General features: G+C 43.0%; 1 protein-coding gene across 1 annotated transcript in view; it reads left to right on the forward strand.

The window, feature by feature from the left end:
• LOC124795540 (discoidin domain-containing receptor 2-like) overlaps positions 1 to 27,620 on the forward strand; it is a 590,808-nt gene that overhangs the window by 487,214 nt on the left and 75,974 nt on the right. The window contains exon 11 of the mRNA XM_047259613.1: positions 21,919 to 22,068. Coding sequence (XP_047115569.1) covers positions 21,919 to 22,068 — 150 coding nt within the window. The remainder of the gene's footprint in view (positions 1 to 21,918; positions 22,069 to 27,620) is intronic.

A 27,620-nucleotide genomic window follows, 5' to 3' on the forward strand; every position in this document is an offset into this window, starting at 1 on the left:
CGCCAAACACGCATACGACCATCATTGGCACCAAGGCAGAAGCGACTCTCATCGCTGAAGACGACACGTCTCCATTCGTCCCTCCATTCACGCCTGTCGCGACACCACTGGAGGCGGGCTGCACGATGTTGGGGCGTGAGCGGAAGACGGCCTAACGGTGTGCGGGACCGTAGCCCAGCTTCATGGAGACGGTTGCGAATGGTCCTCGCCGATACCCCAGGAGCAACAGTGTCCCTAATTTGCTGGGAAGTGGCGGTGCGGTCCCCTACGGCACTGCGTAGGATCCTACGGTCTTGGCGAGCATCCGTGCGTCGCTGCGGTCGGGTCCCAGGTCGACGGGCACGTGCACCTTCCGCCGACCACTGGCGACAACATCTATGTACTGTGGAGACCTCACGCCCCACGTGTTGAGCAATTCGGCGGTACGTCCACCCGGCCTCCCGCATGCCCACTATACGCCCTCGCTCAGCTGCACATACGGTTCACGTCCACGCTGTCGCGGCATGCTACCAGTGTTAAAGACTGCGATGGAGCTCCGTATGCCACGGCAAACTGGCTGACACTGACGGCGGCGGTGCACAAATGCTGCGCAGCTAGCGCCATTCGACGGCCAACACCGCGGTTCCTGGTGTGTCCGCTGTGCCGTGCGTGTGATCATTGCTTGTACAGCCCTCTCGCAGTGTCCGGAGCAAGTATGGTGGGTCTGACACACCGGTGTCAATGTGTTCTTTTTTCCATTTCCAGGAGTGTATTTACTATTCCCCTCACCGATTTGAACGTATAATACGAGGTACCACAGGCAAATGAGGCTCTGTTGCCCACAGCAATGCAGTCGGCTACGTGGACTTCGTTTGCCCGCTCTCTCCTGCCGCGCGTGCGCAGTTCTCATCCCTTCACTGCTCCGCCTCTATGCGCGGAAGCGTCTTCTTACATGACGCGAACTATAGTAGCAGCCGTGATGAGTCCCATTCTAGAAAGACATCCACAAAGAACACACGTAGTCACAACCATACAAATATATTGATAAACACAGTTCCTGAATTAGGGCATTTTTTTCCAAAAAACATCTGAAGATAGTCATTTTAGACCTAAACAGGTAGTCTGATGACATAAAAATTTGTGGTTATAGATGTGAAGGAAAGGAAATTTATACAGTTCCAGTTCTTCTGAAGTCCCCGGGAGTCTAAATAGAAAAAGCCCCCAAAAATCAAATAAATGAAAGTTAAAGGTATATAATTAAAAACCACTCTTGGACGCAAATTTCTTCTAATCAGAGTGACCGGTTTCAATCCTTAAGGATCATCTTCAGACTCCAGAACGGCAGGTGGATCTCCATGGACCAAGCTGCGCCGGCGCACGATGCTGAACTAACTGCAGTCAGTCCTTAAGGATTGAAACTGGTCACTTCAATTAAAAGAAATTTGCGATCAAGACTGTTTTTTAATTAGATATATTTAATTACATTATATAAGATCGCTGATAATGTTTTCAAATATTTTAAACGACGGTTCTTGACAAAAGAAATTACTTGAGAGTTCCAAGTTCACAAAATAAATAATTAAAGTCCACAATGGTTGAAATAGTCATTCACTTTAAGTAAACAAATAAAGCAATAATCAGAACTTTAATTTGAACAGAAAAAAGATGTCCCCAGATCGGTTTTAGTAAACCCATCTGCAACCAACTTCAGTTTATAGGAGGAACAAACACTTGACGAAATCTTACATATGTACTTAACTTGCTAAAGTGTTAACAGCCTAACAGTAATGAGAATAGAAAACTTTAGGTCTGTCACTATCTTGTTTGTCAGTAGAACAACAGTACAAATGATATCATGTCTCAACTGGCACGTCACTGAAGACCTTAGATCACAGCGTCGCGGAGGCGGCGTACTGTACAAAGCGGCTGCTGGCTGTGACGGAACTGCTGGCCGGAGCTCAAGCTCCGGCCTAAGTAGCTGGCTGGAGAATGGATACTGAAGGGTGGGGGGGGGGGGGGGTGGGGGGGGGGGGGGGGTGGGGGGGGGGGGGAGGGGCTATAGTCGGTTCGTGACATAGCTGCTGGTTTATGACGAGATTTGGTTTGTCAATGACCTCTATCGTCGCCGTGTTAGCCGCCTGGATAGCCTGGCTGGAGCGCTGTTAATGTCCTCTGTTGGCCTGGCCTCTGAGTTCCGTGGTTGCAAAGTCCCGCATCATCTGAACTGTAGGAGCTGAGCTGGCTGCAACCCGCACGACGTATATGTTGTGCATGGTGTCGTCGGCGCCTACTGTCTAGGGCGCCACGGCAAGTTGAAAGCGGCAAAGAATGTTCAAACTGTGCTATTACATGTATGTTGGCCCACCTTTGGAATGTAATATATCAGTATGGCATGGATTCGATAAATGCTTGGTAGGTTTGTGGAGGTATGCTGCATCTAATGTCCACGGACAGGTCATGGAATTTCCACAAATTACGAGCCTGAGGTTTTCGTCATCACCCGATAGATACAGTCCTGAGTTCCATCGGTTCAAGATCAGGAGAATTTGATGACGAAGACATAGTGAGTTCACTATCAAGCTCCTCAAACCACTGTATCAGAAATCCTGTCATGTGACGTGGATAGTCATCCTGTTCGAAGATTCCATGGACGTCAGAGAAGACATCAGACAGGAACAGATGGCGGTGGTCCTCAGTAATGTTCACGCTCTAGACAGAAGAGCGAATAGCCGACCAACTTCGATCTTTGCAAGACGTTCGTTCCCAAGCACTGGACCACAGCAGTCTGTACTTTGCTAAAGTCGCTGAATATTTGCTGTCAGTAGCTCCTAATCAGTCTAATGTGTATTATGAAAAATTGTGGCATTTGTTCCAGTACTCTGTGTGATAATGAAGTTGCGTAGATGCTTTTATGTGAGTTTTGCAAGCTTCAATACTTTACAGAATATCATTGTGAATTTTAAGGTGCTGGCAGTGCTATACTCAAGACAATGACTTAATTTTTACTAGATGCAAAGGTTTTTGCCTGTCTAACATTATAGTGGTACTAACTAGGTCATTTAATTCATTGGTAAAATTTTAACTTTTACTGTTACTGCATTACTCCAGACTTATTTTCCGTCTGCTCGGTATTTTTTTCAGGTTCAATTATGATATAGCTTAACAGTCCACCATTTTTTTTCTTGAAACGAAGTTTTTTATTTCTTTTTCTGTCTTTGATAAAGGGAGAAGATAGCACAACCGATATTTGAAACCGGTTCTACAGATGTGTAAACAACAGGTAAATTTCCAGAATGAGATTTTCACTCTGCAGCGGAGTGTGCGCTGATATGAAACTTGCTGGCAGATTAAAACTGTGTGCCGGACCGAGACTCGAACTCGGGACCTTTGCATTTCGCGGGAAAGTGCTCTACCATTTGAGCTACCCAAGCACGGCTCACGTCCCGTCCTCACAGCTTTACTTCTGCCAGTACCTCGTCTCCTACCTTCCAAACTTTACAGAAGCTCTCCTGTGAACCTTGCAGAACTAGCACTCTTGAAAGAAGGATATTGCGGAGACATATATTGGCCACAGCCTGGGGGATGTTTCCAGAATGAGATTTTCACTCTGCAGCACAGGTAAACTATTTGAAAGGAAACTAGCAAACGAGGGCAAGTTGTCAGATGTAGGCACACTAACTTCCTTCATTGTTGTTCAAATCCCATTAAACAGACCTGACAAAGTGTAGTGTATTTCTAGATTAAGCTTAAAACGGCGGTGAACGTCAGAAATCCACACCACCAACTTCTTTCCCAGACTAGTAACGTACCTTGTGTTCAGATATGGCAACTAGAGTGCCACTTTGAAATCATAGTTTTCCCGCCTGTTGTGTACCGGAGTTGCGCAAAAGGATAAGCTAGTAATTTCGAGCTGCAGTCTGGACCAGCTGTGTAGAAAGGTACCACGTTAAAAGCTGTTTTGAAATATCCGAAAGAACAAAGTGAAAAATAGCAGGCTGCGTGTAACTTGTTAAGCGGGGAAACGTAGCGCAGCGTAACAAATTCCGCAACAGGGGGGGTCGTGTTTGTTATTCAGATGAATTCATGCACGAGTTTATTGCGCGTGAAATTTTGCCTCGAAGTTTGGCGTACACCTCAAAGCTCGCGCGTGGGCAAAAGCGTCCCCTCGCGTCAGCTCAGGAAAATATGCTGCGAAATGAATTCATACGCTGGTTAGCGCGTCGAGCACGCGCGCCCATTCGACTACACTTTTTAATGCGCACGATTACGTTAACAAAGGAAGCGTTGCGAGAAAAAGGTTATAAATGCACTCAGCGCTAGAGAGAGTTTCGAGTGAGCTGTGTGGATGAATCACAGTTTGGAGAGATACCTACCGTTCATATATTTTTCAACGTTTGTTCCTATGCTCATAATGCTAGTGACAGCCTACAGGAAATGCAATGTAATTAAACCTACATCGATTTACCCGCATGCAGAGTATTTTATTTCTTCTTCAGAAATGTCCTGGTAACCTTAAGTTCTATATCTAATGCTGAAAATTTTCTTTCATTGCAAATCTTTTGCATATGTATGAAAGTAAGCCCATCGCTCTTCATTGCAACATATACAGGGTGTATCAGAAGGGATGGTCAATATTCAGGGATATTACAGGAACAATCATTCGAAACAAGAAAGTCAAATAAACATGAGCTCTAAAACGCATTCCTTAAGAGTTTTGAGCACTTATTCATCAATACTTTGAAACAAAAAAACAAAACAAAAATGGTTCAAATGGGTCTGAGCACTATGGGACTTAACATCTGAGGTCATCAGTCCCCTCGAACTTAGAACTACTTAAACCCAGCTAACCTAAGGACATCACACACATCCATGCCCGGGCCAGGATTCGAACCTGCGACCGTAGCAGCAGTGCGGTTGTAGACTCAAGCTCCTAGAACGGCTCGGCCACAGCGGCCAGCTACTTTGAAACACAACTCTCCTAATGAACAAGTGTTCGTAACTTTTAAGATATGCATTTTAGAGACACTATTTTCTTGTTTTGGTCCATATTATCACTTGCGAAAATATGTGAAGGGAACAGCTTACAGTAGAAGAGATTTGTTTCAGTGTATCGAAGAGCAAGAATTCCTAATAGCTCTTAAGGTATGCGTTTCAGAGCCCATGTTTACTAGACTTTTGTGTTTCGAATGATCATTCCTGTCAATCCCTGAATATTGTCCATCGCTTCTGAAACAAACTGTGTAATGTTATAGGGAAGAAAGCTCTACTAATGAACATGTGTTTGTGTAGTATAGGAAAGATGCAAATAACGGAAAAGAATGCACGATAACCCTCGTATTTTACGTTCTTGATAGCTCTGAGTTGCGGCTTTCAGGTTTGATACGATTTCACAGAAGCCACTCCTAGAGTATGTATGTACTAAGAACTTATGGTTCTGTCATCAGGAGTGAAAACACTACTCCCGCTGCCGCCTGCAGTGTTGTAAATGTGCGGATAGAGTTTCTCTTGACACTTCAGATGAAGTGACACAATGACCTACGTCCACAGTGGTATTGTTTTATGGAAGTTCCCCTCATTTTTTACGTCGTATCACTGAGAAAAATCTGAACACGAGTGTCCCGTTACTGAAGTTTGATCGATGTTGCTAACCACTGTACACAAACAAATACTACGCGTAACTGTGGAAAAATGTACGCGACACAAACATCATACTCCAGAGGCCGTTTATTTTAACTTGAGAAAATTAATTATCTCGGAAACGACGCATCGTACGAAAAGAAAAAAAGATATTGTAGGTGCAAAGTTAATATTAGTGAACGGGACATCAGTCTGTGCTACGGTTGGCCACATCCTAGCCTTCACTTCTGCATGGGTGGGGTCAACTTCGTATTTCCAAAAGGTAGCCCCCAATTTTTATCGCATATTCGGGTTCTATGAAAAAAAACCTACGGTTTACTCAGACCATTGTTTTCTATTTGTGGCAGATGGCGCACTAATCGACAGATACCAAGTGTGTGTGTTTCAGCAATGCAGGACAGGCGCATTTGTTTATACATTTCATTTACAGTGTAAACGTAAACCTAACCGTAGATAGCGAAGTTCAAACATTACTTGAGTGCTGAAAATGGGATTTTACACTACAAATAATATGGCTAAACATTGCCATTTCTGACAAATAAGCTACTTTTGCGGTAACGTAGTTTTCTGTCTTCCTACGTGGTTGATAGTGTTGAGTCCCCAAACCATCGGAATGCTTGATTTCGGTGGCCGTCTTCGAATTCCGCCATCAGGATAATTGATTTCTGTGTGTGTTTTCATCCAACTGGCGTAAGTCTTGCGGTGGCCGCTACACGGCTACCGGAGGAATACAAACCACAACCATTGTAATAAGGTAAAATACCCATGAAGTGATGGTAACAAGCGCTCTAGCCATGGATACTTTTTGAAATCAAGCACATGGATTGTGAGAAGCAAGGCGACTCACTGATGTGGAGCATCTCAGTGCGATAAGAAAACTTTTACAACGTCGTTGTCCCTCGATCAAGCTAAACGTATTTTGTAGTCTGCGATTGAAACGGCTAACAGTATTGTATTTTACAATCAAATTTGCAACAATAAACCAAATTTCGAAGACAAGCATCAACCGTTAGGACACAAAAGTTTACATTTAGATTGTAAATAAAATGTAGAATCAAATGCGTCGGATCTTAACTACAAAAACAAGCACGCTTCATTATTGTCGATTACAGCACCGTCTACAACGAATGAAAAACAATGATTCGAGTAACTCATACGTATGTTTTGACGTGGAAGCAGAATATGAAATAAAACTTGGAGTCCCATTTTGAAAATACGAAATTAACCCCGCCCACGCAGGAGAAGTGTTAGGAGTTGATCAGTTGTAGCACGGACGGGTGTCCCTTTTAGTAGTATTAACTTAGCATCTTGTAATGTCTCCCGCCCCTTCCTAGTTCCTGTTATTGTCCACAATAAGCAAACTCTTTTATGAAAAATTTGAGAGGAGCTAATGATCTTTCTAGCTTATCTCGCTTTTCTTGTAGATATGGCTACAGTCTTGTCTAGGGGTCTGATTCTTGGAGCTGAAATTCTCAAATTTTATGTTCTAGTGGTTGAATTGGTCTAAAAAATTTGAAGACTGTTGTTGCACAATTTTTGATGTTACGTTAGTATATTCTGTCACATTTTAGTATAACATACAGTCTTTTGAATTTTCACGATAACAAAGCCGAAATCGTACTGGTCGCCCAAAATAAAAAAATTCTTTCGATCACATCAGAGGCATGCTTACTACTACTTCACTCTGCGATAATTACCATATTCCAAAGCGTTTACAATTTTTCTTGACAAATGAATTTCTATTAATTTCGATTATTATTTTATAAATGAATCCAGAAATAAAGATAGTGAACAGTACTAGGTTGCGTGATTAATAATATAAATTTTAAGTGTGCCAAATAATTCGTAACTTCAAATGTTTCTAAAAAAAATCATTTTAACTGTACATTCAGAGCTAGTACTTTTCGAGTGTAGCATCGAAAATAAATTCCTTTTCATAAATTTTAGCTTGAAATATAACTAATTGTGTATAAAATTACATGAAACTTTTCAGGAAACCATCTGAGATAATACTGACGTGTCCAAAATTCGAAAAATAATACTGGTATCGACAACGTCTGTTAAGGAAAAGAAGTGCTAGAGGAGGATGTCGCGTTACTACCTGGAACATTTTTTTCGTACGATGCCTCGTTTTCGAGATTTTTAGTTGATTCTATTTAAAACAAGCAACCTATATGTGGTCCAGACTAAACTATTAGGGTTAGAATACCATAAACAACCCCACCCCTTTTCAAATGTAGCGTCTATATGACCATAATATTGTACTTAAATAATTCGGTGAAACTGTCCAAGTAGAATGTCCTGCACCCATATACCTGTAATCTGTGTATAATGTACGTCATATATCACTGCATAATGCCACTTAAGTGAGTACATGTGTACCCACGCGCGTGGCCGTGTGTGTGTGTGTGTGTGTGTGTGTGTGTGTGTGTGTGTGTGTGCGTGTGTGTGTGTGTGTGTCTGTGTGTGTCTGTTTTGCTTGTTTTTTTTTGTTTTTTTTTTGTTGTATCCTTTTGGATTCCGCTATTATGAATAAAATGGAGAAAATGAAATCGATGATAATACCCGTAGATTAGGCTAGTATATTTCCCCCTTCCTTCTCCTACTTTAAAGACCACATGAAACGAATGGATCAGAATTGCTACTTTCTTAACTGGTGAAATGCGACAGTGGTTGACGCATTGGGCTTTGAATGGAAAGGACTTCAAAGAAACATTCAGAAATCTTGATTTACTTGCATTGTTACCTTCAGTTAGTTTAGGCGAATACTGAAATGTTAGGGCAAGGTCATTTTAAGGGAAACTGATTGCTAGAAACTTGCCCCTTCCATTTTGAATCTATTTATTATGAGGTATTTTAAAGTGTTTTAAGTGAAATATCATATAATATATACGAACTAGACGCATTTTTGTGAAGGCTTATTTAGTGCCATTTTTCCCTACCCAGGGGAGTAATGGGGCCAGGGCCATCGCAGCAGCATCCCTTGTTCGTTATTCTGATGTTATCTAGGCATCTTGATGCCCTGGAATCGGAAATAATAACAGAAGACTGGAGCAGTCCATTATATGTCGTATTTTGACACCATGTCGACATTAGTTTTTCGCAAATGAAAGTATCAAACCACCGGAAGAAGCAACAATGAAGTACGTTTGCAGCCCAAAAGACGTTTGATAAGGAAACGATACTTCACGTATGAGTGAGGTAGCAAGAATAAAATGACTTACTTTATATCAGACGATAGAAAACCAGGAAAGTTTTTACTAGAAATAACGGAACAAGCTTCCTCCGTCAAACGTCCGGAGAGTGTAAATCAGAACTAGTGCGAGAACTTCTCGGCATGCGGCAGCACTATTCGGAACAAAAAAGTATACAATGGACGCTTTTTCCGCCCTGACTACTCTTCCCCACAGTCCCCTAATAATAAGAAATCACACGGAAAGTTATTTAACTGCAAAGTTAGTGAAACTTTTTCGTTATGACAATTACCTCACATCAGTTGTATTTTTATCTATGATAACTAATGTACAGAGAAAGATATAACATTCCTTCTGTACGCTGTAGACAGACCCTGTTATAGGATGGTATTTAATTTTTACATTATTTACTTTGTGGCATTCTAATAGTAGCAATGTCAATTTTGAAACGCGTCTGTGATCGAGAAAATTACGTCTGAAGAATTTTGTCTTCAGTCAATAGAAAATAGAAAAAACTACTAAATTTGTTACATCAACAGCATTAATACTTCTGAAGGGCACTAATATCCAAGCAGTTTAACACCCTACAATTCTAGGCTTCGTGGTTATCGCATATGCATACGTCTTATAAAAACGTACGTATGTATGTAAGTCCCACTTCTCCCCGTAAGCCACTGGACCGATTTCAGCCAAACCTGGTACACATGTCACTTTCTGTCCAGAAACAATCGCAGTAGGGGTAAGTACCACCTACCTATAAAAGCGCTGCGTTTGGGGGTGAAAGAAGACTACAGAGCACGACGTGGGTATAGTCAGATTTTATTCATCCAGAGTTGCAGAATGAGAGCGCTAAGTACACGTAACTCCAAATCTTTATGAAACGAAAGGAAACAGTTTTATCACTCACTACATTTTCGTTTTTCATGCGGTAACACTACCGCATCAGACGTGACGTTTACTGTTAACTGTATTTGGGACCCAACTTTCAGACAGCATCAACATAAAACATGGAATGTGCGTGTAAAAGTATGTCACTGTACAGCATGTAGTTTGGGAGATACGACGTCATAAACATTGACCTGCATGAAAATGAAACAGTAAGGCGAAAATCGCTGAAGATGTAGATGAAGTATGTGTTCAAACACAGGGTGGCGCACGATAAGTCGCCGGAGACAAGATTTGTAATTTATTGATGTAGAAGTAAGAAGTTGTTGTTGTTGTTGTTGTTGTTGTGGTCTTCAGTCCTCAGACTGGTTTGATGCAGCTCTCCATGCTACTCTGTCCTGTGCAAGCTTCTTGATCTCCCAGTACTTACTGCAACCTACATCCTTCTGAATCTGCTTAGTGTATTCATCTCTTGGTCTCCCTCTACGATTTTTACTCTCCACGCTGCCATCCAATGCTAAATTTCTGATCCCTTGATGCCTCAGAACATGTCCTACCAACCGGTCCCTTCTTCTTGTCAAGTTGTGCCTGAAAGTCCTCTTCTCCCCAATTCTATGCAATACTTCCTCATTAGTTATGTGATCTACCCATCTAATGTTCAGCATTCTTCTGTAGCACCACATTTCGAAAGCTTCTGTTCTTTGTCTAAACTATTTATCGTCTACGTTTCACTTCTATACATGGCTACACTCCAGGCAAATACTTAACAAACGACTTCCTGACACTTAAATCTATACTCGATGTTAACAAATTTCTCTTCTTCAGAAACGCTTTCCTTGCCATTGCCAATCCACATTTTATATCATCTCTACTTCGACCATCATCAGTTATTTTGCTCCCCAAATAGCAAAACTCCTTTACTACTTTAAGTGCTTCATTTCCTAATCTGATTCCCTTAGCATCATCTCGTTTTGCTTTTGTTGATGTTCATCTTATATCCTCCTTTCAAGACACTGTCCATTCCGTTCAACTGCTCTTCCAAGTCCTTTGCTGTCTCTGACAGAGTTACAATGTCATCGGCGAACCTCAAAGATTTTATTTCTTCTCAATGGATTTTAATTCCTACTCCGAATTTTTCTTTTGTTTCCTTTACTGCTTGCTCAATATACAGATTGAATAACATCGGGGAGAGGCTACAATCCCGTCTCACCCTCTTCCCAACCACTGCTTCCCATTCATGCCCCTCGACTCTTATAATTGCCATCTGGTTTCTGTACAAATTGTAAATAGCCTTTCGGTCCCTGTATTTTACCCCTGTCACCTTTAGAATTTGAAAGAGAGTATTCCAGTCAACATTGTCAAAAGCTTTCTCTAAGTTTACAAATGCTAGAAACGTAGTTTTGCCTTTCCTTAATCTATTTTCTAAGATAAGTCGTAGGGTCAGTATTGCCTAACGTGTTCCAACATTTCTACGGAATCCAAACTGATCTTCCCCGAAGTCGGCTACTACCAGTTTTTCCATTCGTCTGTAAAGAATTCGCGTTTGTATTTTGCAGCCGTGACTTATTAAACTGATAGTTCGGTAATTTTTCACATTTGTCAACACCTGCTTTCTTTCGGATTGGAATTATTATTCTTGAAGTCTGAGGGTATTTCACCTGTCTCGTACATCTTGCTCACCAGATGGTAGTTCCTGTGGAATGTTGTCTACTCCCGGGGCCTTGTTTCGACTCAGGTCTTTCAGTGCTCTACCAAACTCTTCACAATACAGCTTAGAAATACAAGCTAATGAATCACTTGTTCAATGTGACTGCCGTTTTGGTTTACAACTTCTTCAATTCGCACACGTGCATTTGTGACGACTTTCCGACACAGATCTGGAATGACGCGGCATAACTCCACAATGATGACCCTAAGTTGCACTACATTTTAGAGTTTTCTGTGGTACATCTTCTCTTTAAGGAACCTCCAAAGGAAGAAGTCATATGGTTTAATGTCCGGGCTGTGGGGCGGCCACATTCCTCCTCCTGTATAACGTTCTGGAAATGTGTTTGACAATACCCTAAGGCCAAGTCTTTCGTGTAGAAAATGAAGCACAACGTTGGCAGTATGGGGGCGTGCTCCATCCTGCATGAACCACTGTGTCTGCAGTGGAAGACACGAGGCCATGAGTTGAGGAAATAACTGATTTCGCAGCATGTGTAAATATCAATCACGGGTTACTGTAGCATCGAAGAAGAACGGACCGACGATTCCACGGCTTGACATCGCGACCCACACGCATTCTCCCCGTAGGTGTCTTTCGTGTGGATTATTCACGGAGGGTCACGTGCCCACAATGGAACGTTCTGTTTGTTCACAACAGCGTTCACGTAAAAATAAGCTTCGTCGGAAAACCACGTGTTGTGTAGCACTGCCAACCACGTGTTGTGTAGCACTGCCAACCACGTGTTGTGTAGCACTGCCAACCACGTGTTGTGTAGCACTGCCTCTCGGTCATGCGCGATTGCCCACCTTGCAAACTGCAGTCTCCGCTCTTTATCTCTCGCAGTAAGCTTATGCGCCCCAGTCGTCTTGTATGGATACAAGCGAAGGTCGAATTGAATAATTCTTTGTACAGATCGGCGTAAAATTCCCAACTCGGCACTGGCTCTTCTTGTTGATTTACTCGGACTACAAGTCAAAGCCACTCGAACTGCTTCAATGTTTTGCGCTTAACTCCAAATCAGACACTCCAAATCAGATGCAGTACCTTCCAATTTTTGATGTAATCTGAATATTGTCTATGGGCTTGGAGCTCAACGTGTGCTGAAAGGAGCACGAAACCTTCTCTGTGTCGATGTAACACTTCGTCGCCGCGAACAGTAACACAATCTTCGTCTTTGGGCGACGATCAACCGTCCTTTGTCCGCCATCGCGGCAAACTGAAATGACAGACTCACAAACGGAAGCGATGAAGTCGCAACGACATCTGGCATAATTTCCATGAACTGCACGAAGTTGAGCGCGCAATTTGAAAGTTATTGCCCCAATAGTACACTTGTAGGATCAAAATCCAATAGGGTGACTTATTGTGCGCTACCCTGTACGTGTCAAATATGTTAACTATATGTGAAATATATTTGGCACGTGCGAACGTGAAGGAAGCCACGGGGACAAAGTTCATCCTAAACACTTGGAACGATTTCAGTCAAATTTGGTACACATGTTAGTTACAGCCTGGAAAGAAATACTCCAGGGTTAAGAACCACCAGCCTGCTATTGGATCAGCGTGATTACGTGGAAAGAGAAGTTGGGGGGGGGGGAGGTGATGGAGAGATGGAGAGATGGAAGGTGGGGAGGGGAAATGGACAAAGAGAGGGGCAGTGAGAGAGAGAGAGAGAGAGGGGGGAGGGAAGAAGGAGAGAGAAGAGGTAGGAGAAGATGCACAGAGAGATGAGGTGCAAGAGACAGGCAGAGAGAGGAAGAGCTGGACAAAGAAATGAGGAGGTGACCAACAGGGAGAGAGGGAAGGAGGAGATGGATAGAGAGAGGGGGAGTTGGTGGACAGAGAGAGGGGGAAAGGAGAGAGAGGTGGAGGAGATGTACAAAGAGATGGGGTAGGAGGAGGTGGAATTAGAGGGAGAGGAGGAGATTGACAGAGAGGGGGGAAGAGCAAGTTGACACAGAGAGGGACAGGAGGAGATGGATACACAGTGCTGGGTGTCGGAGGCGGACAGAGTGTGGAGGTGGAAGAGGTTGACAGAGAAGGAGTGAAGGAGTTGAACAGAGAGGGAGTAGAGGGAACGGACATACAGGGGTGGAGGAGATGGACAGAGAGGGTGTGAAGGAGGAGGTAAAAGTTTGGAATAAATAAATACCCAGTCAATGCCAGGTGTTGAGTTTGTTATTGAATGAAAATGAAGTTGGTTGTACGTTTGTGAACTGAATGTTAAATGGCGTACTTTAATGAAGTTTTAAAGTATGAGTAAGAGGTGATATTATATAATTCAAGCCGATCATAAAGATTTCGTTGAACTGCACTAGGTAAGTGAAGCGACTGGAAGGAAACAAGTACGACTATGTCTTAATTTCTTCTGAGGCTAACGTGTACAGCAGCAGTGAAACGGTGTCGATTTAGATATGCAGGCATGGATTTATGAAGGATTTGTTTTATGTACTAAGTGTGCCCTTTTCTTATGCCTTTGCCTTTTATGAGTTTGGCCTTAGTCTTTTATTAATTAGCCTCGGTAAACTGATGATTTACGTAATGTAACACAGATGAAAGTTGTGCGAGGTGGTACCCAAAGGAACTGGAATTATTTTTTAAAAGCTATATAGTTTCAAATTTGTAGCATAACAACGCTGTCACCTTCAAAATACTTTCAATTACAACTAATACATTTATCCCAGCGGTAATTCCACTGTTCGAAACATTTTTTGTGGTTATCTTTAGAAATAGCTGTCAGCTCCTTCTCCTTTTTTCTCCATTCCTTCAGTGCTCTCAAACTGGTGTCCTTTTGTAGCCCTTTTCATGCGTGGAAATAAGAAAAAGTCGCATGGAGCCAGGTCAGGTGAGAAAGGTGCTTGGGGTAGCGGAACCATGCCACTTTTAGCTAAAAACTGTCTAACAGAGATGGCTGTGTGTGCAGGTGCGTTTTCGTGATGGAAGGAACAGTCTCCTGTCTGCCACAAATCGGGTTTTTTTGACGAAGACCGAGCTCCAAAATAACCCACTAATCTCTGACAGTTCATCAATTGTCTGTCGACGGTCTTTGAGCACAAGCCCTTGAATTTTTCCAATATTTTCGTCGATTCGGACAGTTGACGGACGTCCAGAACGAGGTTTGTCATCAATCGACATGTCGCCGTTTTTAAATCGAGAAAACCGCTCGTACACTTGCGTTTTTACCATAGCATCATCTCGGTAAGCTGTTTTCAACAGTAAAACAGTTTCAACAGCATTTTTACAGAGTAGAAAACAAAATTTCACAGCTGTAAGTTGTTCACTTAAAGTTGCCATCATAAAAATCGAAACACGAACAAAACAGCGCTAGCAAAAGCAATTACTTCAGATGAACAGAAGAAATCAGGTCGACAACACAGGCGGTGCTGAACTGGTAACGAGTTGCGCTATGTACGCGCCTAGCGGCAGAACCGTGTACTGCACAAGCTCCGCTCACTACCAGATTTCCGAAGAAGTAAATTTTAATAAGAATAGTAATTCGCTTTATCGTTGTTTCTATTATAGCCGTTATTCTGAAGACTGGTTTGGTGCAGCACTTCACCCTAGTCTGTCCTGTGCAAGCCTTTTCATCTCTGCATGACTGCTGCTTGTTATAGTGAATCCTATGTCTCCCTTTTAGTTTTTACCCCCACACTTCCCTTCGTTACCATATGGACTTTGCTTCTTGCCTAAGGGCGTACTGCAGCAACTAATTTCTTCTTTTCGTCATTTTGTGCCACAGATTCTTGTCCTTGTTGTGATTCAGTACCCCTTCCTTAGTTGTCCTGTTATCCGCCTTATCCTCAGCATTCTTCTGTAGCACGACATTTTCGGAGCTTCTGCTGTCTTAATTGAACTGTCTGTCGTCCACGCTACGCTTCCGAAAAAGGCTGCACTCCAGACAAATACTTTCAGAAAAGATTTCCTAATAAGTAAATTTATGTTCGCTAATAGTCATTTACTCTGCCGCCCAAATGAAAAAATACTAATCTACTGCTACTAGTTTGCCATTATTAATCTAATTCCTTCACCGTCGCTGGATATAATTCGACCCTCTCTCTCCAACTGATTCTGTCCTTTGCCGTCTCTATCAGAGACAAAGTTTAGAGTTCTTATTTCTTCTCCCTAAGTTTTAATTTCCGTTCAGATATCTCCTTCGTTTCCTTGTCTGCTTGCTCATTGTACAGATTGAGCAAGTCTGGGGGAAGGCCTGATTATTGATTCCTTTTATATCCGAGCCTCATGATTTTCGTCTTCTTCTGTGCAAGTCTTACAAAACGTCTCGCTCCTTGTATTTTACCTCTTTCACCTCCATAACATCAAGGAGTATATTCTAACCGAAATTGCGAAAAGATTACTTCAACATACTACTGTATGCAAGCAGAGGTGGAGAAGTAAAGTGGGAAGTCAAGCTTAAATTTCGAGGAGAAAGGAAGGGTCTGATTTATCAGCTGGGGTGGTTCTGAGATCTAACTACAGTAGTTGTTTCGTCTATCAAAAGAAGCCCCAGTAGATTCTCAGATCTGCACCTCCCTTGGATTTATTTATACACTCCTGGAAATGGAAAAAAGAACACATTGACACCGGTGTGTCAGACCCACCATACTTGCTCCGGACACTGCGAGAGGGCTGTACAAGCAATGATCACACGCACGGCACAGCGGACACACCAGGAACCGTGGTGTTGGCCGTCGAATGGCGCTAGCTGCGCAGCATTTGTGCACCGCCGCCGTCAGTGTCAGCCAGTTTGCCGTGGCATACGGAGCTCCATCGCAGTCTTTAACACTGGTAGCATGCCGCGACAGCGTGGACGTGAACCGTATGTGCAGTTGACGGACTTTGAGCGAGGGCGTATAGTGGGCATGCGGGAGGCCGGGTGGACGTACCGCCGAATTGCTCAACACGTGGGGCGTGAGGTCTCCACAGTACATCGATGTTGTCGCCAGTGGTCGGCGGAAGGTGCACGTGCCCGCCGACCTGGGACCGGACCGCAGCGACGCACGGATGCACGCCAAGACCGTAGGATCCTACGCAGTGCCGTAGGGGACCGCACCGCCACTTCCCAGCAAATTAGGGACACTGTTGCTCCTGGGGTATCGGCGAGGACCATTCGCAAGCGTCTCCATGAAGCTGGGCTACGGTCCCGCACACCGTTAGGCCGTCTTCCGCTCACGCCCCAACATCGTGCAGCCCGCCTCCAGTGGTATCGCGACAGGCGTGAATGGAGGGACGAATGGAGACGTGTCGTCTTCAGCGATGAGAGTCGCTTCTGCCTTGGTGCCAATGATGGTCGTATGCGTGTTTGGCGCCGTGCAGGTGAGCGCCACAATCAGGACTGCATACGACCGAGGCACACAGGGCCAACACCCGGCATCATGGTGTGGGGAGCGATCTCCTACACTGGCCGTAAGACCACTGGTGATCGTCGAGGGGACACTGAATAGTGCACGGTACATCCAAACCGTCATCGAACCCATCGTTCTACCATTCCTAGACCGGCAAGGGAACTTGCTGTTCCAACAGGACAATGCACGTCCGCATGTATCCCGTGCCACCTAACGTGCTCTAGAAGGTGTAAGTCAACTACCCTGGCCAGCAAGATCTCCGGATCTGTCCCCCATTGAGCATGTTTGGGACTGGATGAAGCGTCGTCTCACGCGGTCTGCACGTCCAGCACGAACGCTGGTCCAACTGAGGCGCCAGGTGGAAATGGCATGGCAAGCCGTTCCACAGGACTACATCCAGCATCTCTACGATCGTCTCCATGGGAGAATAGCAGCCTGCATTGCTGCGAAAGGTGGATATACACTGTACTAGTGCCGACATTGCGCATGCTCTGTTGCCTGTGTCTATGTGCCTGTGGTTCTGTCAGTGTGATCATGTGATGTATCTGACCCCAGGAATGTGTCAATAAAGTTTCCCCTTCCTGGGACAATGAATTCACGGTGTTCTTATTTCAATTTCCAGGAGTGTATTTATCTTGTGGTCATTGGTTCGTGAAAGACTAAATATCCACGGATTCGTATAGTGTTTGAGGTGATTTTAAGTGGTTGATACACAAAGAAAATTTTTCCGTAATATTCGTTTATTTATTCTTCAGTACAAAACCAAGACATATTACTACTCTTCCATGTAATAGTCCATGTTTCAACCATACTGTTTAATACAATCGAATCACAAGACTCATTCTTCAAGTAACTGACCTACCTAACTGAACACTCTCCAGAACTGTGCACAACTGCTCACCCCAGCTGAGGTGCTTCATTCTTTAGAGTGGCACGTCGTATCTGTGGCATCAAACGCACCGCACGCCGGAATTACAAAGCTTCTTATGAATTAAATGAATGTTACAGTTTATAATGGAGCTGAACGCCAGTTGTCTGTGTGATTCAGGTGGATCCAAATAGCTTTCAGCGACCCCCAAAGAATGGAAGTTCTGCTTGCATACAAACCATATTATAATATACTAGTGCTTCTCCGTTGCTAAATAAATATGGGAATCGGATATATATTCTAAGTTCGTTCTCCTCCCCTCTCCACATCCTCTCCTCCCTCCCCCACCTCCCAACTCCGCCCCCAATTTCTCACTATCTCGTCCTGCCCGCACACTCTGCGAATCTCCTACTTCATCGACTGTATCTCCATTTCCTCTCCCACCTCTCAGTCCATCTCTCCCCTACTCTCCCTGACCTTGAGTCCTGTTTATTGTTGTAAATTCAGATTCCACAGAAGTCGTCTAAGTATAAGAATAAGCTATAAATACAACTTTCCTGTTTTCTATGAAACCTACTGTGAGGAAGAAAAGAGAACAGCACATGTATATAATTATTGTTTATAATTATATAAAATGATTAAGAATATATATGGGAGAAACAAATTGTCGAATGCTTTAAATGCCCTGTCAGCGCAGTTAAAACTATGTGCGATATAGAAAAGAAAACCACACTTTTCGAGCTGAGCATAGCACAACATTTTCTCGCAGTCGGTTTTGACAGAAAACCTGTCGATATGTAAAGTGTCGTGTAGATATCGTAGTATAGATTGACTGAACCCGGTTGATATGGGGTTAGAAACATCAAATTTATAGAAGAAGGAATGTCATAAAAGTTCAGAACATGAAAAGGAATGTAGTTAGTACACAGATGAAAACATTTGAATCATAGATTACAAATATGTACAGGCCAAAGTACCTCGTAAGTTTTCGATGCATTGCTGACAATCATTGAAGTAAAAAATATTATTTAGAAAACAGTGTCTGTTTGATGAAACAAATTACCTCTATTAGGATATTTTGACCATGTACATCACCATTTGATATTTCAGGAATTTCAAAATAGATTTCAAAGAAACTGTTTTAAAGTAAGTAGAAAAGGACTCCCACACCACGCATCACAGGATTACTGGATGGAAGCAGATCCCACAAAATTCATTGCGTCGCTTTGAATAAGAGGTGATTTGGAGTTTCAATAGTCTACATGTTAGTAATTCAGGCGATAATTCTTGAAAGAAAAAACTGTGATTGTAAATATGTGGAAAAAGTTGGATGTGGAAAGAGGCGGATAAATACAAACAATTTCATGTGGTAGTCAAAAGTGCCTGTACGTTATATCAGCATCAGCTTCCGTTACATGGACATTAAAGTTACAATGTACGAAGGGTCACAATTGTGAAGGAACAGAGTAAGCATAGATCGTGTAGTTTCAATTGGTTTTTGATTTAAGGAAAAACTGGAGAATTTAGTACGATTATTTCGCAGTTCAACGTCAGTACAATTCTCATGATCTGATTGTGGTCTAGGAATTCAGTGTGCACGTGGGACGGGAGGGGGGGGGGGGGTGCGAAGTTAACACTTGCGTGAATAAAACAGCAAAGGATCCCTCAAAGACTCCTCAGTTTGACAACAGTGTCGTTGCCACATGTGCCCTAGTGCTGAGCACTTTAAAAATGTACCTGTACAGAGAGAACCATTCACCGGATTCCTAGGCGCCTGCGTGATAGGCAACCCTTCGACACCGTCTCAGATGCAGTGAGGCATGCAGGGCATAATACTGCTGCTTAGGGCCACTCAGCTGTGGGGTGTCGAAAGCCGCTTATCCCGCAGGCACCTAGGAATCAGTGAAAGGTTGACCCTGCACAGGTACATTTTTAAAGTTCTCAACAAAGGTGTGTAGGTGGCACCAGCGGTATTACTGAACTGAGGCTCTTGGAAGGCCTCTTCGCCGTTTTATTCACGCATGTGTCACATTAAAAAAAAACTGTTCAAATGTGTGTGAAATCTTATGGGACTTAACTGCTAAGGTCATCAGTCCCGAAGCTTACACGCTACTTAACCTAAATTATCCTAAACACAAAGAGACACACCCATTCCCGAGGGAGGATTCGAACTTCCGCCGGGACCAGTGTCACATTCAAACTCCTGTATCCACACACCACAGGGGAACACGAAATATGAGGGATGAAAAAGCATAGACATCCTTTTCTGCTTCGGATAACGTTCAAATTTCGTCGAGTGGTTTTGAACACTCCTGTGTACTAGAGCAAAGGTAGAGGTAGCCCTACACTCCATGGGGTGAGATGGTGTGAGGTCACATTCAGTGGGGTTGCTGCCGCTCGGTGTCCTTGGAGAACCGTTGAATCGTCCAGGAGGCTGTCAGCTGCCTCATAGGCTGTCAAGAACGTCGTCCTGTCACACATCATAGTGGAAACCGTTGTTGTAGACCATGAAATATGTGAAAATGAACGCCCCGAGGGAAGGGGTAGTTTCGTTGACCCACTTTATGATAGCTCCTGAGGCCTTTTAGTGTCGACTCTGAGCAGCATTGTTTCCGAAATGTTTTCTCTCGTTCACCAATAAGAAAACTGTGTGATTTAATGCAGCGTGTCGCGGTTCTCATGTGAGTAGGGGACGGAGTAAAGGCCTTCCCTTAGTGTAATACATCAAAGGTCACGTTGTGCAGAATTGTGGTCAAATGTGACATCATTAACCGATCATTACACCTCACAAAAACATCTTACAAGGGGAGGCCGCCAATTGTGAAATTCAGATTCAATTCATACTGCGCATAATAAAAACTCATGGCCAGAGGTGTAATGAGGCAAAGCACCAAGATGCCCTTCTCAGCCGCTGTCGAGAAAATCGACAGTTAAAAGAAACCGTTGCGGTGAAATACTCTCTACGGTTAATAGTTTTATACAGCGTCGTGGCGCAGCGGTAAGCGCTCGGGTTTGTACTCGGAAGGTCGGTCGCCGGATCGAATCTCGCGCCATGCAATTTTTTTTTTAGTATTTGTTTTTTGTTATTCAAATGTGTCTATACACACACACACACACACACACACACACACACACACACACACATACATACACACACACATATATATATATATATATATATATATATATATATATATATATATATATATAATTCCCGGTAAAGAGTTGCAACAATTATGCATATAATAATTTGTTGAAAGTCGTTTGTCGTGGAAAAACTGGCGACTTCGAACATCATTCTGTTTTCCGCAAACAAAGTTGTATTTCACAATGTTATTAATTGTCTTCATAATGTTAACCACGTATAGTTAACGGAAGACGTAGAAACGATATTCCGAAACGAATACGTATAGCGTAAGTCAAACGTTCGAATTAGAATAGAAACCCCACGAACACAAATTTGCTGTGGCAGGTATGAAATATAAGCTCCGTTACTCGCTCGTTACACTTGAAGGACAGATGTTGAACAGGCCGAAACGAGCCGCCGCATAAAAGCGTAGTTGCCTGCTAACTTCGAAAGAAGGTAGATGCGGTCCCTAGCGCAACTTATAACATCGTCGAAAATCAGTGCGGACGTGAGAGCTTTGGTACGCCCTGTTAAACAAACGGAAAAATGGAGGCGGTACAATTGGAGAGCGATCCGCCTTCACCAAAATGCATAAGCAATTCATTAATAGTTTATATATATATATATATATATATATATATATATATATATATATATATATATTTGAATTACAAAAAACTAATCATAAAAAAAATGTTGCATGGCGCGAGATTCGATCCGGCGACCGACCTTCCGAGTACAAACCCGAGCGCTTACCGCTGCGCCACGACGCTGTATAAAACTATTAACCGTAGAGAGCATTTCACCGCAACGGTTTCTTTTAACTGTCGATTTTCTCGACAACGGCTGAGAAGTGCATCTTGGTGCTTTGCCACATTACACCTCTGGCCATGAGCTTTTATTATGCGCAGTATGAATCGGATCTGAATTTCACAATTGGCGGCCTCCCCTTGTTAGATAAGGCCTTTTTCTCGCAAGTGTCGATACCTTGATGCTGAGGATGACGTCGCAGCGTGCTGGACTTTTTCCCGTTACAGATGAAGGTTTTAGCCACCTTCGAGCCTAACGCGAGTCCATTGTGCTTGACTAGTGCGCCGCCTCACCCTGTGTTTATTTCAGTAGTTTAGGTGTTGTGCAGTGTGACAGTACAGTGGAGCGGTCTCGCGTGTCGGCAGCAGTCGGAGCGGCGCGAGCAGCACCTGGAGCCGGGCTGCTTCACGACGGTGCGCATCCCCAGCGAGGCGCCGCCAGAGACGACGCCGCTGCTGCAGTTCCCCAGGCACCGCCTGCGCCCGCTAGAGAAGCTCGGCGAGGGCGCCTTCGGCATGGTGAGTAGGCTACCTGCCAGACACCACTTGCAATCTAGTCCCCTCTCACCCCGTGAACGCAATGCAACCGCCGTAACAGCTGTAGTACAGTCAATGTGGAGACACATCTGCATCAGCACATCGCACATCAATGTCCAGCAACCTTTGATGACCTGCAGACGTGATTCCCACACTTAAGCTAGTGCGCCACCTCATCACGTGACGTGACAGCGATGTCCCTAACACATAAAGGCGAGACTGTAGCTTCAGTTACATTAATGTTTATCGAGAAACAGACCGATATGGATGGCACTCATTTCCCAGTGTGCCAAGCCAACAAATCATCCCTCAAAACGTGCGTTTGTGAAAGTAAATTCATTTCATATTCATCCCATCCCATTTATATAGAGGCCACGAACACTATTTCTCAATAGATCTGATATAATCATATTTTCCTCAAGACATTTTCCTCTCATCTTTACCTACAATAGTGATGGCAGCTGAAGAAATGAATTAAAATTTGTGCCATGGCTAGGCTTGAGCCCAGGGCTCCTTGGTTAATAGGCAGGTATGCTAGCCATTCCCCATCACAGAACTCCAGCTAACATGGCTGTACAGCACACTACCCTAGTGCAATGCTCCCTGTAATACACACTTCAGTCCACATCTTCAGCTTAATCTAAGAAGGGGAAAATAAGCTGAAGATGTGAATTGAAGTTTGTGTTAGGGAGGGTACTGGACTAGGCAGCTGTTAGCTGTAGGGCTGTGGTGGTGTAATGGCTAGTATACCTGCCTAGTAAGCAAGGAGCCCAGGCTCAAGTTCCAACCATGGCACAAATTTTAATTCATTTCTTCAGCTTCCATCACTATTTCTTTACTCATGACATTTTAAAATACCCATGTTAAAAGTTCTGCAACGCGTTTCGTAAAGAAGCAATGTTCAAGACACGCAAATAAATGTAAACATTGAAGATAGAATACCAGGAATCTTGAAACGTCATCATGGAAAAATAAACACCTATGAAAGCAACAGGGTGCAGCTGGTTTATTAGAAAACTTGCACTGAATTTCAAAAGTTTCAGTGTTGTTATAGGTCCACAACACACAAGAATTATTTGCTAATGTTAAAACGATAAAAAATATAAAAACGAAACACAGCAATCCCAGTCGACAAGCAGTTAGGAGTAACTTCGTGTTTTCAGGCAACACACAGGTCATTAGAGTGTGTTCATATTCACAAACACTATTAGCAAGTACCTTTTAAATGCTTGCCCACAAAGACTTCTGATAACTGATTTCACAGGTACAGGTTGAAATAAATTAAGCCATCGTTTCTTTGTTCATTTTTTTTTAAAAAAAACATAAACGTCTAAATCGCTTAAGGGGAGTTAGAACGGATATTTTTTCCACAGTTTTGGATTTTTATCTCATTATAAAATTTGCAATTTTCTGAATAAGAAAATATACATATCACTTATAAACTCACATGGGAAGTATTTTATTTTATTTTTTAAATATAATCTACACCAGTTGAAAATGTTAAAATTTTTATGTGCATTACGTCATGATCTAATAAAATCGGTAATTTTTTTATATAGAAGCTGTGGATTCATGTGATATAAAGGTCATGCCCAGAAGAGGATGGCCAATAGATTGAAGAAGTTGAAAAAAAGTTTGAGAGACAAAAAACTTTCTGATGGTAAAACCATAAGAGGTTGGCTGATAGACAAAATGATTCATGAACTACAGCAGTATTATGGGATGGCCATTAGAAATAACACTATGATTTGTTGAAAATGAAGCAGGCAGTTTGGGGTACCTTCTTCCACAGACTGTCAACTGATGAAAAATCAGTACACCACCTTTGCTCTCCTGGACCTGATTCATGGTACAATTACCGCAATGCCCAGTACTCAAACAGTTCATACAGTCACAAACATTCCATCCCAGCAGCAGTCATGGATATCATAAGTCCTGTTTACAGAGACTTGGAAAATCCTGAATTACTGAAGAAGTGTCTGCATGGGCAGACTCAAAATCGCAATAAGTCGTTCAATAATATTATGAAAGTGGGGGTCCAGTGATGTTGTTATTTCTTTTAACGATGGCAACATTGGTATGGTGAAAGTGCTACAGCATATGGGAATTAATCCTGCACCAAACTGCATTAGAGAACTTGAACGGATGGACAAGGTTCGCGTTGATGAAGCAGAGTATGCAGCACAGTTGGCCACTAAGGAGTCCAGAAAGAAGAAAAGAAGAAAAAACTTGAAAAAAATCAAGAGGATGATATATAGTATGGTGCAGCATGCTTCAGAGCGTCTAACAATAAAAAATTAAGCATATATTAAGTGAGGTACAGTCTTTTGAAACTTCAGAAGCCGTTCCTGAAAATTTACATTTTCTGTTGCAATTATCCCTATATCTCAGAAACCACTTCGAGCAGAGTATTCAAATTTTCAGGGAGAGATAACATACAAATCCTGAGTCTACTGACCTAAAGGAAGAACATAATGTTATGTATAATTCAAATTATTTAGGATAACGTACAAAAAAGTACACAAAATTTTAACTGTGTAATTAAAAACTTGTATTTCCGAAAGCAGTGGCTGAAATGCAATTATCATAGTTCAGTAGACACAGAACATACAGTTTAATGTCCTGTAAAAGTTTCATGTCCATGGCTACAGTGTTTCCTAAAATACAAGGAAGCCAAGTCATTGAAGTTTACATTGTCGGGGTAGGCATCGGCACTATTACGCAGAAGCCAACCTGGAAAAATGCGGACAACAGAATGGCTAATTGTCAGACCTATGATACTTGCCCTCTTACGCTCAGAATGTGTTGGTAACGCTGAGAAAATTTCGGTAGGTCTCAATACAGCATGTCAATACTTGAAGTATTGACATTACGACAATACTTGGCCTCAGGTGGTGACTGTGTTAGCGTATTGATATTAATGCTGAACGTGTGAGGGACCCTCGACTGGTTCTCTCTCCCACGACTTTTCTTCCGTGGGTCAGACTGAAACCAATCGCTGGTCGCCGCGCACGTGGTACAGCACGTGCTCGAGGATACTTCGTGTGGTTGCTTATCATCGCCCACATCTGTCCTACAAGCGAGTGGACCGACAGAAAAACAAACAAAATTTTTGAATCTTTATTGTCCCCTCCTTACGATCCTCACTCGAAGGTGACCTGAGGTGCATTTTGCATCATGTCTCCAATAATGTTTCATTATGCTTACCAAATATCGTTTCCTTACGAATGTGCGGTGTTTCTTAGAAAGACCTCATGTAATATTCTGAAAGAGTGCCGTAACAGTCTCTTAGAAGTCGAACAATGTAGCTAGAAGATTATCCTCCGATGATCCACTATATACGTAACTGCCGTAGCCTGTGGACTGGGATACGCACTGGATTGCCATATCGGAAGACTGCACTACTTCTACGACAACTTGACTTAGCATTCCTGGACATAAACTAAATTGTTCTGTTTGGCATCTTTTGTACTTTGACTCAGCACTGTTACGTTACAAATTAGCAAACTTGTTCTGCTGTAACTCTTGTTTCAGAGAGCTGAATGACTCAGGGTATTCGTCAAGTTCAGTGTCGCCCTTGCTATACAATTTTGAGACGCGTTTGGCACAAATATTTATAAGTGCACACTAAGAAGTGCTACCAAACTGTTCTTCTATTCTTCTTCAATATCATTGACTTTCAGTCACACATTCTCATAGAACCTCAAAATACACAAGCAGTACATTGTTAAATTGCAGATAAAATAACGATGCAGTAGCTAACATACAATAATAGCAGTCTATGGTTATCTGGTCATTAAGTAAAAAAGGAATGAGCTAATAACCCAGTATACATGCATATCTTCAGATTTCTCCAAGAGGGAACATGAAATTATGTTTATTTTACAATTTGACAGGGCTTAGCACACAAAATCCTTTTTCGTTAACTGGCTCTGTTCGTGGCAGAATACGAAGCTGTGCGTGAAACATCTCAAAATGAGCAGAACTTTTTAGCCTCTGCGGCTTAAATGTTTCAGGTGTGGCAACCAAGTAAAACATCGAATGTGAGACCCAGAAATCTCACAGGTTTTTCAAACATCAGAATAGTGTCTCTTATTTAAAAAGCACGCATGTTAAAATAGTGACGGAAAAAATTAAGATTAACGCAAGCAAGTTTTACTAACAAAATTTGACACCAGTACTGTCTATTCAGTCCTACAAATAGCAATACATATGAAGTCTGTTTCAACTGACGACTAATTGCTGCAACGCTTGCGGAGTAGAATATACGGGGGTTGCCCAGAAAGTAACGCACAGTATTCATTTTTTCTCAGACGAAAACTGTTGTGTCTAGGCAAGACAGCCTAGACACAATGAGAGGAAGCCGAAAGGCACGCGCTTAAACTCACGCAGGCTGGCGTGAGGTCTGAAACAGGATACGTAATGAATGCTATAAAGAGAAGTACGTAGCTGCTGGAATACTTTAATCCACAATTGGTGAACATTGGTCTTGTTGATACAGTATTATCATCTAAATATAACTTGGTGATGGCGCCTTGCTAGGTCGTAGCAATTGACTTAGCTGAAGGCTATGCTAACTATCGTCTCGGAAAATGAGAGCGTATTTGTGAGTGTGGCGTCGCTAGCAAAGTCGGCTGTACAACTGGGGCGAGTGCTAGGAAGTCTCTCTAGACCTGCCGTGTGGTGGCGCTCGGCATGCGATCACTGACAGTGGCGACACGCGGGTCCGACGTATACTACCGGACCGCGGCCGATTTAAAAGCTACCACCTAGGAAGTGTGGTGTCTGGCGGTGACACCACAAAAACAATGCTACGACTACGAAACGTTACGTATGTATTATATGACGTCTCCTGATAGAGCACGCCAAGTTACCGTCACTTCCGACAGATAGCGTAGCTGCAGGACAGTTTCAAAATGGCGTCTGTGGGTGATGTACGTTAGAAGCAACGTGCCGTCATTGAATTTCTCACTGCAGACAAAGTAACTGTGAGGAATATTCAGAAACGCTTGTGCAAAGTCCATGGAGCACCTGCTGTCGACAGAAGTACAGTTAGTCGCTGGACACGATGGGTGAGGTCATCAGAAGGCGGTTCGGCGGAGCTCCACGATTTGCAGAGGTCAGGGAGACCATCCACGGCTGTCGCACCTGACACGTTGCGGCGAGCTGATGTTGTCATCCGTGAGGACAGACGCTCTACGACTCGGCTGTTGGCGCTGCATCTGTCAATCAACAAAGGAAGTGTGGATGCAATTATCCACACACTTGTATATTCAAAAGTGTGTGCAAGATGCTCCCGCGGTATCTAACGATGGAGCACAAATCGCACACAGAAAGCATTTGTTTTGACTTGCTGCAACGTTTAGAAGCTGAGAGGAAGGCCTTCTTGTCCCAGATTGTGACAGGTGATGAATCCAGGGTTCATCACTTTGAGCCCGAAAGAAAGCGACAGTCGATGGAATGGCGCCATTCCCACTCTCCACTGTAGAAAAAATTCAGAACAACTGCTTCAGCCAATAAGACCATGCTCACCG

The sequence above is a fragment of the Schistocerca piceifrons genome, chromosome 4 (assembly GCF_021461385.2).
Source record: "Schistocerca piceifrons isolate TAMUIC-IGC-003096 chromosome 4, iqSchPice1.1, whole genome shotgun sequence".
In the NCBI taxonomy this organism is placed as follows: domain Eukaryota; kingdom Metazoa; phylum Arthropoda; class Insecta; order Orthoptera; family Acrididae; genus Schistocerca; species Schistocerca piceifrons.